General features: G+C 35.7%; 1 protein-coding gene across 1 annotated transcript in view; it reads right to left on the bottom strand.

Moving 5' to 3' along the window:
* SMAD2 (SMAD family member 2) overlaps nucleotides 1-19653 on the bottom strand; it is a 106999-nt gene that overhangs the window by 38132 nt on the left and 49214 nt on the right. The window contains exon 3 of the mRNA XM_024132190.3: nucleotides 164-253. Within this exon, the coding sequence (XP_023987958.1) occupies nucleotides 164-253 (90 nt within the window). The remainder of the gene's footprint in view (nucleotides 1-163; nucleotides 254-19653) is intronic.

Below are 19653 nucleotides of genomic sequence, written 5' to 3' on the forward strand. Positions count from 1 at the left end.
ATATATTTTTAATACTGGCAAGCAGTTATTTTAAATGCCATGCCTTATTTTACATTAAGGAAACATCCAAGGCAAAATTATACTAAGCAACCCACTATAGGTCTTCCAAAACACCCTCCCTCCCACAAGATCTCTAGGATTCGACAGAGGGCAGAATATTCACCTGGTTTGTTCAGAGAAGCTGTAAAGGCCTGTTGTATCCCACTGATCTATCGTATTTGGTGTACTCAGTCCCCAAATTTCAGAGCAAGTGCTGTGCATAAATTGAAAAACAAAAAATTGATGTGAACATGGAAGCATGGTTATTCAAATTACCATGATGTAAAACATGGAAAATGTACAGAATACTTCCTTCACCCAGAAAATATACATACATTGCTTCACTTTTTCACAGGCATTTAGTGGTTTCTATATTTTCTATATGAAGGAAGCCAATAAAATGGAACATGTGACTCCAGATAAGTTATGATTATGTTTTTTAAATGTGAACACCAATGCTCTCTAGCTTAATGAAATCATACCTATGCCTTTTCCAGTTTCTTCTACTCACAACAAAGGATCCTGTGCCATTAGCCTTACTAACAGTGCTTCATTTTATAACCCAGTTTTTTTAAAAAACTTATCTAAAAATGGATGTCAACTAGTATTTTTAATATAGGTAAAATTCCAATTGAAATAGACATATACCCACAGTTAAGATTTCCAGGTTATTTGTTTGAGATACATATATATTCAGTTTTACTGAAAATTATTATTGCTCTCTTATTACTGTAAAGGACAAGGAAATGGATATTGAAGTCATTCTAGCGCAGCATACTACCTTAAAAGTTTTAAGAAATTGCTATGAGGACTAAAGATATGTGAAAGGACAAAATTCATAAAAGATAGTATGAATATGACAAAGTTGCTATATCTAGTTTTTCTCATTAATACACCTGAAAGGCATACACCAGAAAGGCCTCAAAATTTTTCTTCCACATTTCTTTCCAGAACAAGGGCAGCCCAGAGATAAGTCTGCCTATTTTCCCTGCCACCACTTCATCTGTGGGAGAAGAGAAGAAAAGGAGAAAAGAATAGGAGCTTAAAAACAGTCTGGAATGGAACTAATGACAGCCAAAGGGGTCTCAGTTATAAGTCATACTTTTAAAATTAGAGTCAAAAGATAATTTCTGAAACTCTATTCCATTTCTTACATATTACAAAATCATCAAAATTTAAAGGAAGAGAAAGAAATATTTCAAAACAACTTTTGAAAATCAAATTAAATAACTGGTTAAATTCCAGATGTATACTTTGCTAATGAGCTAACTCAATCAGCATTTCAAAGGGCACTGGTGAAAAGTGCTGTCTTCCTGCGGCTGGACAACACATCAAGTGGGCTGCTGGGCTTCAGGGCTTCAGTGCTACAGGGCCTTTTGCACAGTCACTGGGCTGCAGAAACATTTCACGCCATGCTTTGGAGGCTACAGTAAGTATAATACTGGATGGTTTTTAAAAATACATTTTCAGACACTTTCCAGAAGCTTTCTGAGACATTTTACAGATTCTCTTGGTTTTTAGGCTTCTAACTTCCACAACTCAGACTACAAAAGTCAGAAAAAACCAAACTGGAGGATAATTCAGACCTTTCCTTTTTTCCCAAAGGTGTACTGACTAAACAACCATCACATAAATGGTCCTTTAATTCAGATATTTATCAAATATCTTCTGGAAACATACAGCACCATGTAGTTTAAAACACAATAAAATCAACTAAACTCTAGAGTCTCATGAATCTGAATTTAAACCTCAGAAGGAAGTATGCATCTTACTCTTCTCTCTTTGAAAATAATTTGAGGAAAATGATTGATAAAAGAGCAGATAATGAGGCTATTCTGCTCTTATGAGATGAAAATGAACATTTCACTCAAGTAACTCTGGAACTGACATGAGAACCAGAATGTAATAGGGCATGAAGAGCTTAAGTTGTGCTTTATTCAAGCCTTGAAATATATCAGAGAACAATAAGCAGTAGTTGTTAAAAACATGCAATCAATTTACAGGCAGAAAGACCTAAATCCCAACTCTAACTCGGCCACTTTCCCACAGCCATCACAGGGTATATTTAAGCCTCAGTTCTATTGATCATTATAATCTCTCTCTCACAAATTGGAAGGTTTATTTAAAAATAATAAATTTCCTTCTATCAAGTAAAATTTTTCCTTGTTTATGTAAGAAAATTTTTTTAAAGAATCAATTTATAACAAAATATACAAAGCACCTAGAATAAATGTAATTATAAATGTGTTAAAACTACACCAAGAAACATTTTAATTATTACTGAAGAACACAAAAATCAACTGAGCAAAGAGAAAAACATACATCTTCCTAGACAGGAAGATTACATCATAGCGATATCAGTTCTGCCAAATTTATATATTTGATGCACTCAATAAAAATTTTTAAAAATTGTTTAAGACCCTGATAAAATTACCTGAAATATAATGTATCAAAATAAACAAGAATGACCAGGAAAACTGACAAAGAAGAAACTGACCGTACCAGATCCTGAAACACATTATAAATCCTCAGTAGTGGAAACAGTATGCAAACAAAACAGAATAGAGGTTCTGCCAGTAGAGTAGCCTCAATTAGGCAAATCTTCCTTTGGATGAAAATGAGAGCCTCTGAACAAAATATAATAAAATTAACTACTTGAAAATATAATAAAATCAACTATTTGATAACAGTGGAGAGAGCCCAAAAACAGATACAAATGGAAGGGAAGTCAGCCTTTGTTATAAGGGGGAAACTGCACTGGATGAGAGCTGCATTTCTGTGGCTCTATATCCAAAGGCACCCCACAGTGTAAGCTACCCAGGGCAACTAGACCTTAAGCAGAAAACAGCAGTTTTAAGGACCTGCAGAATCAGAGGGTGGATTTGGGGATGCCGGAAAGGCTGGAAAGAGAAGAGGGAAATCCCACAATGAAGGAAGCCACGAAGGGAATAAAAAATCTGAATAGGAGTATGAACTCTGCCCAGACCCTTAAACTATGCATGTGGGAGAGACTGCGGAGGCCTGCTGAAAACCAGTGCTTGCAAGTCTGAAAGAACTAAGCTGAGATTTCAGATGTTCCTTTTCGCAGAGGCAGTTTGGACTCTGAGGTCACCCAAAACTATCTGTTAGAACAAAAATCAACATTCTTCAGAGAAAGATAAGAGAATTTAGTCTCTAAAATATTTTGTCCCAAATATCCAGTATAAAAATCACAAAAAACTAAACATGTGAAGAAATAAGAAAATGTTACCCCCAGTAAAAACAGACCCCCAAGATGAATTAACAGACAAGAATTTTAAAGTAACTATCATGAATATGTTCGTGGACTTAATGAACAGATGGGAATCTCAGCTGAGTAATGTAAACTATAAAAACAAATTAAATGAAAGCTCTAGAACTGAAAATTACAAAATCAGAAATTAAAAATTAACCTGATGGTTGGAGAAGACAGAAGAGTTGGTGAATTTGAAGATGGATCAAAAGAAATTATCTTATCAGAACTGAAATAAAAGACTGAATAACAAAATAAACAGTCTCAGTAACATGTGCAGTCCCAGAAAGAGGGGAAGCAAGAACAAGAAAAAAATTTTGAAATAATAATGGCTGAAAAATCTTCACCTTCAGTGAAAAACTAAACTTAAACTTCCAAGAAACTCAGTGAATACCAAGCAGTTACAATACAAACAACCAAAAACATATTGGGCATATCACTGTCATACTCCTAAAAACAAAAGATGAAAAGAAAATCTTTAAGCTGGTGAGAAGCATAAAAACTCTTGGCACAAAGGACTCCATCCAAACCCCTGCAGTTAGAGACTTGACCAAACTCTAACACGGCTTCTAGCAACCTAAAGCCTCGTCCCTGGTATGACCGAGACACTTCTGAGTTCCTGCCTGGAAAAGCTCAGGGCTGCCAAAAGAATTTACCATTTGTTCCAGCCAATACTGGTCCATAGGTCGCTGACCTCCTTTTCCTAGCGCATCTATTTAAAAAGCTTACAACTGTAAATCCTTCCTGTCTCTTTGAAATGTATACATGACTCCTACAACTCAGAAGTGGAGGACCTGAAAACCATTCCTTTGAAATGTAACCAATCACCAGGAAAAATGGGGTCTCCATCTTCCAGTCTGCCCTCTGAGGGAAGGCAGAAGTCTAACTTCCGATAAATGCCATTTAGCTGACACAGATGGCCTAAATCACATGGACACTGACCAAACCTCGTACCCACTTTTTGGGTAATTTTTCTCTTCCCTGACTCTGTTCCAGACCCCACTCATTACCCCCTTGCTACTCCCTCATTCTCCCAGTCACCTCTGTGCAAACTGGAATTGGACTCAGATCTTACCCTTACTGGAATGGTTACTAAATAAAATCTGTTTTTACCACTTTTAACCAACAACTTGCAGTTTTGTTTAATTTTGACAACAGCCAAACCAGAGCAATTTATACATGTAAAGGCATAAAGACGTGAATAACAATTTCTCATCAGAAACAATGGAAGCCAGAAGATAATGGAACAGCAGCTTTAAAGAGCTGCAAGGAAAAAACAAACACAAAAACCCTCAACCTAAAATCTATAATCAACAAAAATATCCTTCATAAAAGAAGTCAAAACAAAAATGTGTTCAGATAAACAAAAACTGAGAGACTTCTAGTGGACTTTGCACAAAGAAATGCCTAAAGGAAAATTCTTCACGATAAAGAAAAATGACAACAGATGGAAACTCTAAATCAGGGGGAAATTTTTTTAAAAAACTAGAAAGTATAGGTATGTAAGTAAATATAAAAGACAATATTCTGTTCGTCTCTTAATTTCTACAAAAAGGAGATGACCAACTACAGAAAAAAACTGTAACTCTAAAAGCACGTAGTGTAATTTATGACAATGGCAGCAGAAGCAACAGGAGGTGTTTAAAAACCACTACATTATTGCAAAGCTAAAGATGCATATTATCGCTGTGAAAGCAACTCCCCCCCCACACAAAGGGCAAAAGAGAGTAACTAAAGAGCATATAGAAAACTAAAATGAAATATTAAAAATAAGCCCAAAGGAAAGAAAGGAGAAAAGAACAAAAAACAGATAACCGAAAACAGAGTAAAGAGTAAAACAAAGAGTAAGTCCAACCCATCAACGATAACATTATACATAAACACACCACATACTCCAATAAGCCAGAGACTTGTCAGAATGAATACAGGATGCAAAATGTCTACAAAAAAAGATGTACTTTAAATATAATATATGGATGGGCTGAAAGTACAAGAGTGGAAATACATAGTTCATACAAGCAATAAGTTTAATAAAGCATAGTACCAGAAATAATAAGACTTCAAGTCTAAGAATATTACCAAAGTAAAAAGAGACATTAAGAGAGACAATTCATCAGAAGACATTAACAATCCTGTAAGCATTTAAAAATACAGTTTCAAAATACATGAAGCAAAAACTGACAGATCTAAAGGAAGAAATGAACAAATCAGCCATCAGAGTAACCTCAGTAACTCTTTGGACAGTCACACTACCAAAAAAAAAAAAACCTATGTATCATAGAAGAGCTGCACAATACTATCAACCACCTTCTAACCGACATTTATAGAATCCTCTTCAAGTGCACATGGAATATTTAAAAAAGAGAGCAAAACAGTGCCTGACAATCAGCTGGTGGGTGGGTGGGTGGGTGCCTGGTTCTTTAGAAGAGGCTAGAAAACTGCCTAAATTTTTCTAGAAATGCTAATTTCTTCCCAGAAATGGCTTTCAAATTACATCACTCAAAAAACCAGACCAAACTTAGGACAACTTTCTCTTCCCTTCTAGTCTTTGTGTATGGGGACATGTAGTTCAAGACCTCCCAAGGGAACTCTATCAGTTTTCATCATTATGTATTTAAAAAAGAATGGCATGTAATGAGAAGTCATCCATGGATCCTATGGTATAGTCAGTGTTTTTTGAACAAAGTCAAAGGACAAGATAGGATCTACCACAATAACAGTGACTCAAAAAATACTTGAAAAATGAGTGAACTTTATGGGGAATTCCTTTATATAAAACAGATAAAAGTAGAAAGGTTCCATGCTTACTGTAGGCATTAAACAGAAGCACAGAATAAGAGTGAGACAAGAGTACTACTTCTTTTGCCTTCCCTTTAGGCCTGAGGCACCTCTATTTAACACTGGGATCCAAGAGAAACTGATCAATAATTACCTGGAGTCAACAGGCAATGATCTAAGATCAATGAACTATTTCAGAGAAATGGTTTGCATTATTAGGTATCAACTGAACGTTAAATGAATGAATAATCTACAGAGATCTAAACTGAGTTTACTTCTGAGTTACATATTGTGACGTCCTTGGTTAAAAAAAATACGAGAGAGACCACATGCTGAGGCCAGTTAATTTTAAAACTTTGAAATTCTATAGATTATGTTCTTTGGCCATAAGTGAATTAAATTAAAAATCAACGATTGAAAGATACTTAGAAAAGTCCCAAATATTTGGAAATTAACAGCATACATCTAAGTAACCCATGGGTTAAAGAAGAAATGACAAAATAAAGTAGAAAATACTTTATATGATAAGGACTCCACAATATAAAAAATTGGGGAAAGGGGGCTAAAGGAGAATTTATTGCTTAAATGTTTATATTAGAAAGAAGAAATATTTTAAATTAATTATTTAATTTTAGTCAACAATGATATAGTTCTAATTAACACTGTACTGGAGGTCATAGCCAGTGGCGAGAAAAAGAAAGAATATGAGAAAGGGAAGAAATAAAACTGCTTTTTTACAGCCAAACTCAAAGAAATACAGAGTAGAATGGTGGTTGCCTGGGGTATGGGGGAAATTGGGAGATGTAGGTCAAAAGATGAACTAAAAGTTCTGGGGATCTAACATACAACATGGTGACTATAATTAACAATACAGGCATACCTCATTTTATTGTGCTTCACAGATATTGTGTATTTGGTTTTATTTATTTATTTATTTATTTTTTTACAAATTGAAGATTTGCCCTGAGTCGAGCAAAATCTACTGGTGCCATTTTTCCAACAGAATTTGATCACTTCATGTCTCTATGTCACATTTTGGTAATTCTCAAAATATTTCAAACTTTTTCATTATTATTATATTTTTTATGGTGATCTGTGATCTCTGATGTTACTATTGCAATTGTTTGGGGGAACCATGAATCACACCCATCTAAGATGCTGTTTGTGTTCTGACTGCTCCACCTACCAGCCATCTCTGCCCCCACCACCTCCCTATCCCCTGAGACAAAACAATATTGAAATTAGGCTAATTAATAACCCTATAATGGCCTCTAAGTGTTCTAGTGAAAGGAAGATTCGTACATTTCTCACTTTAAATCAAAAGATAGAAATGATTAAGCTTAATGAAGAATGTTATGTTGAAATCCCAGATAGGCCAAAAGCTATGCCACTTGCACCAAACAGTAAGCTAAGTTGTGGATGCAAAAGAAAAGTTCTTGAAGGAAACTAAAAGTGCTACTCCTGTGAACACAAAAATGATTTTAAAAAAAAAAAAAAAAGCAAAAACAGCCTTACTGCTGATACGAATCACCAGCCACAACACTCCCTTAAGCCAAAGCCTAATCCAAACCAAGGCCCTTTCTTCAACTCTGTGAAGGCTAAAGGAAGTGAGAAAATAGGAGAAGAAAAGTTTGAAGCTAGCAGAGGTTTGTTCATGAGGTTTAAGGAAAGAGATGAGTCATCTCTGTAACATCAAAGTGCAAGGTGAAGATGCTGCTGTAAAAGTGACACCAAGGTATCTAGAAGATCTAGCTAAGGTAACTAATGAATGTGGCTACACTAAACAACAGACTTTCAATGTAGACAAAACAGCCTTATATGGGAAAAAGATGCCATCTAGGACTTCATAGCTAGAGAGAAGTCAATGCCTGGCTTCAAAGCTTTAAAGGATAGGCTGACTCTCCTGATGACTCTCTCATTAGGGACTAATGCAGTTGGTGACTTTAAGTTAAAGCCAATGCTCATTTACCATTCTAGGGTCCTAGGGTCCTTAAGAATTATGCTAAATCAACTCTGCCTGTGCTCTATAAATGGAACAACAAAGCCTGGATGACAAAGCCTGGATTACAATATAGTTTACTGAATAACTTAAGCCCACTGTTGACACCTGCTGCGCAGAAAAAAGATTCCTTTCAAATTTTTACTGCTCACTGACAATGCACCTGGTCACCCAAGAGCAATGATGGAGAGGTACAACGATATTAATGTTGTTTTCACGCCTGCTAACACAACAACCCTTCTGCAACCCATGGATCAAGGGGTAATTTTGACTTTCAAGTCTCATCATTTGCGAAATACATTTTGTAAGGCTGTAGCTGCCATAGATAGTGATTCCTCTGATGATCTGGGCAAAGTCCATTGAAAACCTTCTGGAAAGAATTCACCATTCTAGCTGCCATTAAGAACATTCACAGGAGTTTGGAAGAATTTGATTCCAACCCTCGTGGATGACTTTGAGGGGTTCAAGACTCCAGTGGAGGAAGTAACTGCAGATGTGGTGGAAACAGCCAGAAGTGAAGCCTGAAGACGTGACTGAATTGTTGCCACCTCATAAGACTTTCACGGTTAAGGATTTGCTTCTGATGGATGAGCCAAAAAAAGTGGTTTCCTGAGATGGAATCTACTCCTGGTGAAGATACGGTGAAGGTTGTTGAAATGACAACAAAGGATTTAGAATGTGACATAAACTTAGTTGATAAAGCAGCAGCAGGGTTTGAGAGGACTGACTCCAATTTTGAAAGAAGTTCTACTGTGGGTAAAATGCTATTAAATAGCATTGCATGCTACAGAGAAATTGTTCGTGAAAAGAAGTGTCAATCGATGTGGCAAACTGCAGTGTTGTCCTATTTTAAGAAATTGCCACAGCTGCTCCAAGCTTCAGGACCACCACTCTGATCAGTCAGAAGACATGAACATCGAGGCAAGACTCTCCATCAGCAAAAAGACTACCATTCACTAAAGGCTCAGATGATGGCTAGCATTTTTTTTTTTAGCAATAAAGTATTTTTAAATTAAGGTATGTACACTGTTTTTATTTTTTAAAATATAATGCTATTGAACACTTAACAGACTACAGCATAGCATAAACGTAACTTTTTGTATAGACTGGAAAGCTAAATACTTCTAGTGATTCACTTTATTGAGATATCTGTCCTACTGTGAGGTCTGGAACAAGCCCACAATATCTCCAAGGTATGGCTGTACTGTATCATGTATATGAAAGTTAAGAAAGTAGATCTTAAAAGTTACCACCACACGCACACAAAAAGGTAATTATGTGAGGGGAAGGACCTGTTAACTAACTTAATTGTGGTAAGCATTCTGCAATATATATGTGTATCAAATCATCACAGTGTTTACCTTAAACTTATATTTTTCGTATGTCAATCATCTCAATAAAGCAGGAATAAAAAGCCCTTTTTCTAAACAATGACATAATTGTTTACATAAAGTCTCTGAAGCAATTTCTAGAACTCATTAGTGAATTTAGCAATGTTGTAGGATTTAATGGCAACTTATAAAAATCCATTATATTTCTATTACAGCAATAAACTATCTGAAAATTAAAAATTTAAATTCCACTTACAATGGTGTCAAAAACATAAAATACTTAGACAAAAGGTTTAATGCAAGATGTGTAAGACCTGTTTACTAACAACTAAAAATCTTGCTGAAAGATATTAAATAAACCTAAGTATATAAAGGAATACAATATATTAGATTAAATGACTTAAGATGTCCATTTTCCCTAATTCCCTAATAATATTTGCTCTATTTTTTCAAATCCACTGCAATCATGATTTCAGCAAGGTATTTTTATAGCAACTGACAAGCGGATCTAATACGTATATGGAAATGCAAAAGATCTTGAAAAGCAAAACATTTGGAAAAAGAACACACAACATGGATGAATCTCAGAAATATTTAGTTGACCAGGAGAAGCTGAACATGGAAGACTAGATACTGAATGATTCCATTTACATAAAGTTCTAGAAGGGGCAAAACAAATTGGAAGTGAAAAAAATTGCAACACTGGTTGCCTCTAGGGGGAAAGAGGATGAAAGAACTTTCTGGGTGATTGAAATGTTCTGTATCTTGATACACTGTATATGCATTTGTCAGATCTAATCCTACTAAGCATTATGATTTGTGTACTTTACCATTTGAAAGTTTTACCTAAAAATACAAACAAGGAAAAAGAAGAACTTCAGACAATGAAATAATAATCAAAATGGAAAGTAGCAACAAAAAAATTCATGTTTATTTAGTATACGATAAAGTTCCCTAAGAATTGATAAAGAAAGATCTCTAAAATATAAATTAAGTGAAAAAAATGTACAATATTTTAGTAAGCTACTCTCTGTGTAAAAAAGGACAATTAAAACTATCTTTAAGTATTTGCACATGCATATGGGAAAGACACACACACACACACACACACACACACACACACACACACACACCATGAACAGGAGTTATTTGAGGTGGGGAGAGGGAGGGAAGGGTAAATTTTTCGATGTTTGTTCTGTTTTTATGTATGCATGTACACATAAAACATATACAGATTTTTAAACCATGTGAATGTATTGCCTTTTACCAAATTAAACAAATCAAACAAAAGAATACTGCCACAGAATAAAATGTAAGTCAAGTCGTCTTGACATTTCTATTAAAAGATATGCTTCTAACCTTAGATAACTAAGAAGTACAGATTGTTACTTCCTATTCTGCGTCATTTCAGCTCACTCTGGGCATTACTAAAGGAGATAATAAAATGCCAGCCCGAGCCCTGTTTATTCTCTTCTAGCAAAATGTCCTCTCTATATAACATGGGCCTTTGGTACCCATTTTCTTCCACATGCATTTATGTCAACAGCCCCTTCCTAGCCACCTTTTGACTTAACTACTAATTCTTTTTTAGGTATACCTAGCAAACCAGGTCAATTTTTAAGACCTAGTAGTCTAGGGGATTTAAATCAGGTGGTTTTCATCATTCCCTCTTCCTTAAAGATTCTTACTAACCAAAGTTTTTATTTATGGGGAAAATAATCCCCATAAGACCTTGAGCTCCCAAAGGTCTTTGTATACCTACCACCTAGCAAGCAAGGTATCTGGTGACTAAAATAATATTTTTATAGCATAAAAACTGGACCACAACGTTCCTAGGCACACTAAATCATAATACTTTAAATAACAGTGGGGAAAATGGATCTCTCAGGTTTTCAGTTTGTTCACAAGGAGTGGCAAGTTACAACTGCAAGTATGTACAGTTCCTAAAAGATATTAAAAGAAACGAACACAGGAAAAATGTTAGAGAAATAGCACTGATTTTAACAACAATTTTATAAAAGTCTTTTGCACATTCCTTATTTCAATAAATCTAAAATGCAACATTATCTTGTGTTAAACTTAAAAGAAAAAATTCCAAATTTATTTATATAATGCATCCCAAAGTGAAAAAATGTGCATCTTAAAACCAATGAAATATGTAATGGCAATTACCTTCATAGGTTAGCTACTACATGTCAGGTACTATGTAAGACTTTAAATATATTATGGACCTTATAATCACCTGCAAGCTGTGCATTATTATCTCACTTTAAATTTGAGGAAACCGAGCCTCAGAGGGATAGTAAAACAATCTCACCAAGGTAATATTCCTAACAAGTGGCAGGGCCAGGATTCCAGCCCACTCTTGTTCAACAATGCTTTTCACTGCACCAAGAGCCTTCTGAGCTTTTACTTTCTTACCACCTACATCAGCATTTCTGTGACTAAAACCTGGGGATCCCTGGGCACCTCAAATATAGTACTGTCAAGGGTCTGTTTGGTTCCTACAATAATTTTTTAAGTTACATTTTTATTCTGAGTAAATAGTAACTTTACATAAACCTTCTAAACACATATTCTGGATAACCTGGTAAGCACTAGTCTTGTTCTGCTGCATCATCTCCGTGTCTGGGTTTGGATCTGGGTTTGACAATCACCTCAGCACCAAAGGTAAGTAGAGAGATTGACTTAACATGTAAATGATGAGATCACTCCAAAAAGGCCCAATGGTATCAGGATGTGCTAAATAAATTATGTTTCATAGTAGTCTTAGAGAAAAGAGGTAGAGAATTTAGCAACACAGGGCACATGGTAGTATGCTGGCCTCAAAAGAACCTTAGTCATTCAGCAGCACAATCACAATGGAAACAGAAAATCAATATTAACAAATCATTAACTTGATGTTAGAATTTTCTTGGTTATAGAACTCAGTATAAATCAACCTTTTGATAAGCATAAGTTTACACTAAATTATGTTTCTAAACATTTAAACAGGGCTTCCCTGGTGGCACAGTGGTTAAGAATCCGCCTGCCAATGCAGGGGACACAGGTTCAAGCCCTGGTCCAGGAAGATCCCAAATGCCGTGGAGCAACTAAGCCCGCGAGCCACAACTACTGAGCCTGCGTGCCACAACTACTGAAGCCCGTGCGCCTAGTCAACAAGAGAAGCCAACACGACAAGAAGCCCGTGCAACACAACTAAGAGTAGCCCCCGCTCGCCGCAACTAGAGAAAGCCCGTGCACAGCAATGAAGACTGATAATTAGTTAAAAACAAAAATTGGTCTCAGATAAATTCTACCTGCCTGATCAAAATTTGATATTGTTCACCAATGCAATTAACATAGATTATAAATTTATGTTGAAATAAGATGTAATAGACCATAAGTCATCTATGATGCTGTCCCTGCATCAATTCACAGACAGATGAATAAGCATGTCCATGTTAGAATCTCAAGCAAAGTCCTGCAATCCTTTGTATGAAACACAGTTTCTTAAAGGCAGATTATCAACTGTGAAACTTTCTTGCTTACATAGACTGAATTTTAAAAATCTGGGAAAAAGAGGCTGGAACAGCTATTAAGATCATCAGGACACTAAACTGCCAAAAAAAAAAAAAACCCTCTATGGCATATAGTATATTAGTTGCCCACTGGACTAACGAGATGACTCTGTAGTAAACCTGGAAGAAATCCTTATAAAATTGCCCTAGTAATCACTTTGACAATAATTATCAGCAAAACCAATACATTAAAGCTTTTTTTCATCTAAGAATAAACCTTTGAAAACTGAAGCTAAAATTTAAAATCTAGTATACAATTTACCAACCATATATATGTATAGGTATTTTATGCACACATCTACATTAACATTTTGAACTTTGGTTCAAAGAGATGTTGTTTGTTAATTAATATACTTTTTGAATTAAGTACGTATATTTATTTGTATACTTGTTATCAGGAGATAGAAGTAATGTGAACTAAGCTCAAGAAAATAACACTAACTTTGAAGGCTCATACCACAGAAGCATATAAACCATTAAACAAGTTGTACTGTCCCTACAGTATTTGCACAATTTACTGCAGCAGTTAAACCACCAATGTCAAAAGGAATAAGCCTCATTATGTTTTATTAATTCATTATTTTTCATGAACTTCTTGTCTAAAGAGTATATTTCTTCTACAAATCAAAAGGAGTAGGATCTAGACTGTCACTGGGGAAACCCATATAAGCAATGCTGAACACTGAGTAAAATGAAAGGGTTCAACAAAAGAAACTTCACTTGAGGCTCCAGCTTAATTACTGATGTACTCATGAAATACGGACTTCTACGGAATAATCTGTAACCACCCATTCAAAAAAAATTTTTTTAAAGCATTACTGTTTTTATTTTTTTTAATGTATTTATTTATTTATTTTTGGCTGCTTAGGGTCTTTGTTGCTGCGCGCAGGCTTCCTCTAGTTGCGGCGAGAGCGGGGGCTACTCTTCAATGTGGTGCGCGGGCTTCTCACTAAGGTGGCTTCTCGTGTTGCCGAGCACGGGCTCCAGGCGCGTGGGCCTCAGCAGTTGTGGCATGCGGGCTCAGTAGTTGTGGCCCACGGGCCCAGCTGCTCCGCGGCATGTGGGATCCTCCCGGGCCAGGGATTGAACCCGTATCCCCTGCACTGGCAGGCGGATTCTTAACCACTGCGCCACCAGGAAAGCCCCACGCATTCAAAATTATTTCTCCTTATAACAGATCAGTCCTTCCATTTTGTATATGACTAGCAAGACTAAAAGTTTATATCACCTCAGGAATCAAGAGCTGATAGCTGTAATAAAAAAATAAAGTCTCTGTAAGTATATGTACTACGTGTGTCTGTATACTTCACTTCATCACCATTATACAGCTGAGGGATGGGCAATGGAAAAAAAGAAAATGCCTACCTCCAGATAGTTTTTAACCTTCACTCCATCACCAAGAAAGGAGCTTTAGGTACAACCTTGTTCTTAACAAATTAGCAAAGGATACAAGTGAACAATTAAGAAATTTTCATTGGCTACAGAAAACTTAAGCAAATTGCCAACATTTATTTTAAACATCTGCTGTGTACCTGGCACTATTCAAAGTGCTTCATATGTATTATCTAATTTATACTCATATCAACCCTATAAAGTGAATTAACATGACCATTATTTTCATATAAAGAAATAAATGTGAGCAGTTAAATAACTCAAAAGGTCACAAAGCTACTGAGATAACAGCCAGGATTTACATCCACTTCTGGCTGGCTTAAAAGCCTAAATTTTTCAAGGTGTACTTCTGCAGAATGATGGTTTAAAATCTGTAGTTTCAAACTTTTATAGAAACATGTATTAACTATGTTTTCTTATTTTCTGTATCCTCAATACTCTGGCATTTGGAGCCTTGATCCTGGAGAGACTACCCCTCCCAGGTCTAGAGGTGGCAAGACTCCCTTGAGAGCTCACCTCTGAAACACAAACCAACCGATCCAGAGCTCACAGCCCTAACTATTTAATCAAACTCTGACACACACCAAGCCAATATTCTTCCTGCCCTAAATCACCCTAGGGCTAGGTACTGGACAACTAGGAACCACCCCTACAGTCCAGAGACTGGCCAAAATTTCTAAAACTATCTAATCCTAAACTTAACTCAGCATATCTACCCAGCACTGTCATTCCTTCCCTGGAAAACTCCAATAAAGGTTCTGGGCCATGCTGTCCTTGCCCCAATATCTATTTATCAATCCATCTTTTTTTTTGATGCGTTCAAAATTAAGTCATACATACTTCAAATCTAGACCTTAAAGAATGCATATATTGTTAACTAGAGCTCACTGCTCACTCTTTTTTTGAGGTAACATTTACATAGTGTCAAACAAATCTTAATGGTACCATTTTGTTAGTTTTATCAAATACATAAATTGGGTAACCCTCCGTCCTGCCAAGAATTCCCTCCTACCCCTTTCTCAGTTAATCCCTGTAATCCCCTCCCCCACCCCAAAGGCAATCACTGATGTGTTTTTTTTCCCACGATAGGCCATTCTGGTGGTTGTGCAGTGGTATTTCACTGTTTCACAATTTGCGTTTTCCTGATGACTAACAATACTGCACACTTTCCATTTGCTCAGTGGCCCTTTCTATATCTTCTTTTGTGATGGAAATGGGCAATCTTTTGCCCATTTTTAAAATCAGGCTATTCCTCTTCTCACTACTGAGTTACAGAAATTCTTTATAAAGTGTGGATACAACCCTCTTATCAGAAATATATTCTGGAAACATTTTCTTCCACTCCATGACTTGTTTATTCATTTCTTAATGGTTTTTGATGAAATATTTTTTAATATTGATGATAACAACGTCCTCTTATTGCTTTCCATATCCTTTAAAGAAAAAAACCCTTTGCCTACCTCCAAGTCACAAACGTCTTCTCCTATACAAGCTTGATAGTTTTAACTTTTAGATGAGAACTATGATCCATTTGGAATTAATTTTTTTGAATGGTTTAAGGTGGGGCCAAGGTTCATTCTTCCAGATGGAGAATCCAGTTCTCCCAGTATTATTTATCGAAGACTTTCCTGTCCCTACTGGATTGCTTTGGCAAATCTGTCAAAAATCAAACAACCATATAAGTATCTATTTTAAGGTTCTCTACTTTATCCCATTTATCTGTTTGTTTTTATGCCAGAAACACAATGTATGATTACTGTGGCTTCATAGAAAGTCTTGAAGTCAGATAATTTAAGTCTTCTAACTTCGTTGATCTTTTTCAAGATTGGTTTGGACATTCTAGGTCCTAAATTTTAGGATAAGTTTGTATATTCTATGAAAAACATATATATTTTTAGGGTTTGATGAAGATTGATTTGATTCAGATTAAACTGGGAGAGAACTAACTTAATACTACTGAGTGCTCCAATTCACAAACATGGTATGTCTGTCAATTTATTGTATGGTAGTTCCAACATGAAGGTTGTCTCAGGGTTGGTCTCCATTGGTCTCCTCCTGAGAAAGGGTCACATTTTCTTTGCTCTTCATGCGTTGAGTAACTTAAAGTCTGTATGCTGGACACTGTGAACATTACATGATGGAGATGCTAGATTCTGTTATATTCCTCTAAGTGTTAACTGTTCTTGTTTTGGCAGGCAATCAACCTGTTCACACTCAAACTCTGTCTTTGAACAATTCCAATTAGTTTTTCACCAGCCTAGTGATTTCAGCAGTTTTTAAGGAAAATCTGGGGCTCCCCTTCTGTGGCTCTCTCCATGCCAGAATTCTCCTCTCACTCTTCAGCAACTGTGGTTGTCCTAAACTCTGATCTCTGGTTCTTCAGGACAGAAAAGGAGGGCTTCATATTGAAATTGTAGCTACCCTGCACATTCTTCATGGATAAAAGCTATAAGAATAGAAAATTCACCTCATGTCACTGCTTCTTCCAAGGGTCAAATCTCCTTCAAAATGTCTATTTTGTTTGTTCATTCTCTGGTGCCTTATTTTTTTTCTTTTTATATTCTGCAGAGTTTATAATTGTTATCTGAGGGAGTCTAAGTCTGATAAAAGCATATCTGGCTATATGAGAAGAATTCTCTCCCCATTTGTTTAGACTTTAATTTTTCTCATTAAGGTTTTGAAATTTCAGTATACAGATCTTATGTCTTTAAAAAAATATATTCCTAGGTATTTTAATTTTATTGGTGCTACTATTCATAGAATTGTTTTCTTAATATTACCTCCATTTGTCTGCTGTTAATATTTATGAATATTTATGAAAATACAACTGATCTTGTAAAATGAAGCCTTGCTAAATTTATTTGTTTGCTTTAGTGACTGTTTTTGTAGATTCCTTAAGGTTCCTTACATAATCATATCATCTACGAAAAGCAAGAGTTTTGACCTATTCTTTCAGATCTTTATGCCTCTTATATTTCATTTTCCTGCCTCACTGCACCGGCTAGGTCCTCTACTAAAATAATGAATTGAAGAAGACACAAGAATGGACATCCTTGTCCTACTTCTGATCTTAGGGAAAACATATTATTTTGTGAGTAAGTATACTCTTAAGCCGTCAGTTTTTCTTAAATGTCCTTTATCAGACTGAGGAAACGTCTTTACATTTCTCATTAGCTGGGAGTGTTTGTCATGAATGGATGAATTTTTGTTAAATGCTTCTGACCAAGTAAAGTGATCAACATTGTTTTTCTCCTTTGTTAGTGCTGTGCACTACAGTGATTAATTTTTGAATATTATAAACTAACCTTGCATTGTTGAGCTAAATCTCACCCAACCATGATGTGCTCTTTGTATATTGCTGGAGTATATGTTTTGTTAACAATTTTTTAAACCTATGTTCATGACAAGTATTAATCTCTAAATTTTCTCCTTTTGGTGCCATCTTTATCAGGTTTTGCTATCAGGGTTATACTGACCTCATAAAATAACTCTGTTTTTCTGAGTTTCTATGAGATTGATGTTGTTTCTTGCTCAAATGCTTGAATTTACCAGTAAAACCAACTGGACCTGGAGTTTTTTTGTGGGAAAGATTTTGATTATGAATTCAATTTCTTTAATTGATTATAGGGCTATCCAAATCTTCCACTTCCTCTCGCACCAGCCAGGGTAACATGTTTTTAAAGAAATTTGACTATTACAAATTATTGACATAAAGTTGTTTAAAATATATCCATAGTATGCTTCTAATGTCTGTAGGATCTAGCATGATAATATCTCTTTCATTTCATACATAGCTAATTTATGGTTATGGGCGCTCTTTTTTCTCCATCAGCATTACAGGAGTTTATTCAATTCTATTGATCTTTCTAAATAATCAACTTTTGGATTTATCATCTCTGTTGTCTCTTTTCTAATCATTGATTTTCTGCTCTTATTTTTTTTTTCTTCCTTATACTTACTTTCCATTTCCTTTGACCTTTTTTCCTAGTTCCCTAGGTGACGTCTTAGATAACTTTTCTAGTATAATTATTTAAAGCTATAAATTTCCCTTTAAGCACTGTTTTAGCTGCATCCCACTTATTTGATATGGTATAACTTGATTATCATTTAGTTTGATATATATTCTAATTTTGCTCATGGTTCTCTTCTAAATGACCCATGGGTCAAAGAATTATGATAATTTCCATTTTTAATATGTCTTGCTGGTATTAATTTCTAATTTTGTTCTACTGTTGGCAGAGAACATACATACTCTGTTGATTTCAATCTTTTAAAATTTATTGAGACTTGTGCCCTGCAAATAGTCTTTCCTGGTGGTGTTACCAAGAGCACTTGAAAAGACTGTTATTATACTGATTTTAGATTTAGATCTATGCCTTTACTTACTTTTTTGGTCTAATTGAACTCTCCAACTATTACCACAAATTTGTCATTTTGACCCATTAATTCTATCCAGTTTTACTCATGTATTCTGAAGCTTTTTTTATTAAGTAGATACACATTTATGGTTATGGCTCCTCAGAGATACCATTTTATAATCTTCTGACCCTCTCACTTCTGCAAAAGGTCACCTGTCATCATCGTTCCCCGGTATGTAACATGTCACTGCTCATGGCTGCTTTCAAGACTTTCTCTTTCATGGGTTTGACTATGATGCACCTAGGTGTGGTTTACTTTTCATTTATCCTTATTGAGTTTAATGAGGAATCTGACTCCATTCTTGATATATGACTGTTAAGAATTTCGAGTCCCATCATGTCCTCATCCCCTCTGCCTCAAATCTGAGCAAGCTGATAAGGAAGCCCTTGGGGCTGGTGAGAATTTTAAACCAGGCAAGTCTGGGCACACACAGGAGTGCAGGAATTATCACCCCAGCCCCACGTCTCCTGTCACTCCTTTCTCAAGTAATTTTTGGACCAGTCTGGGAGCCTGCCCTGCTTTCTCCAGAAAGCCACATCATATGAGCAATAATCTTTTTCATGCCCTTTCAGTACATGTTTGGCTTCATCAGTCTCACATCAAAATCAAAGTTGGGGAGGGATCCACCCCACATATAGTTCACACTGATTAAGCACTTACTATATATCAAGCACAGCACTAAGTCCTTACACACATTGAATTACTTAATCTTCCAACAACCCACAATTTAGGCAGCTACCCCATTTGACAAATGAGATGATGGAAGCACAGAGATAAAGTGACATGTCTAAGGTCATACAGCTAGCAAGTGGCGGGGAGAGAGGCTGCATTCTTAATTACCAACACTATTCTGTCTCTTATATA

The sequence above is a fragment of the Physeter macrocephalus genome, chromosome 19 (assembly GCF_002837175.3).
Source record: "Physeter macrocephalus isolate SW-GA chromosome 19, ASM283717v5, whole genome shotgun sequence".
Taxonomy (NCBI): domain Eukaryota; kingdom Metazoa; phylum Chordata; class Mammalia; order Artiodactyla; family Physeteridae; genus Physeter; species Physeter macrocephalus.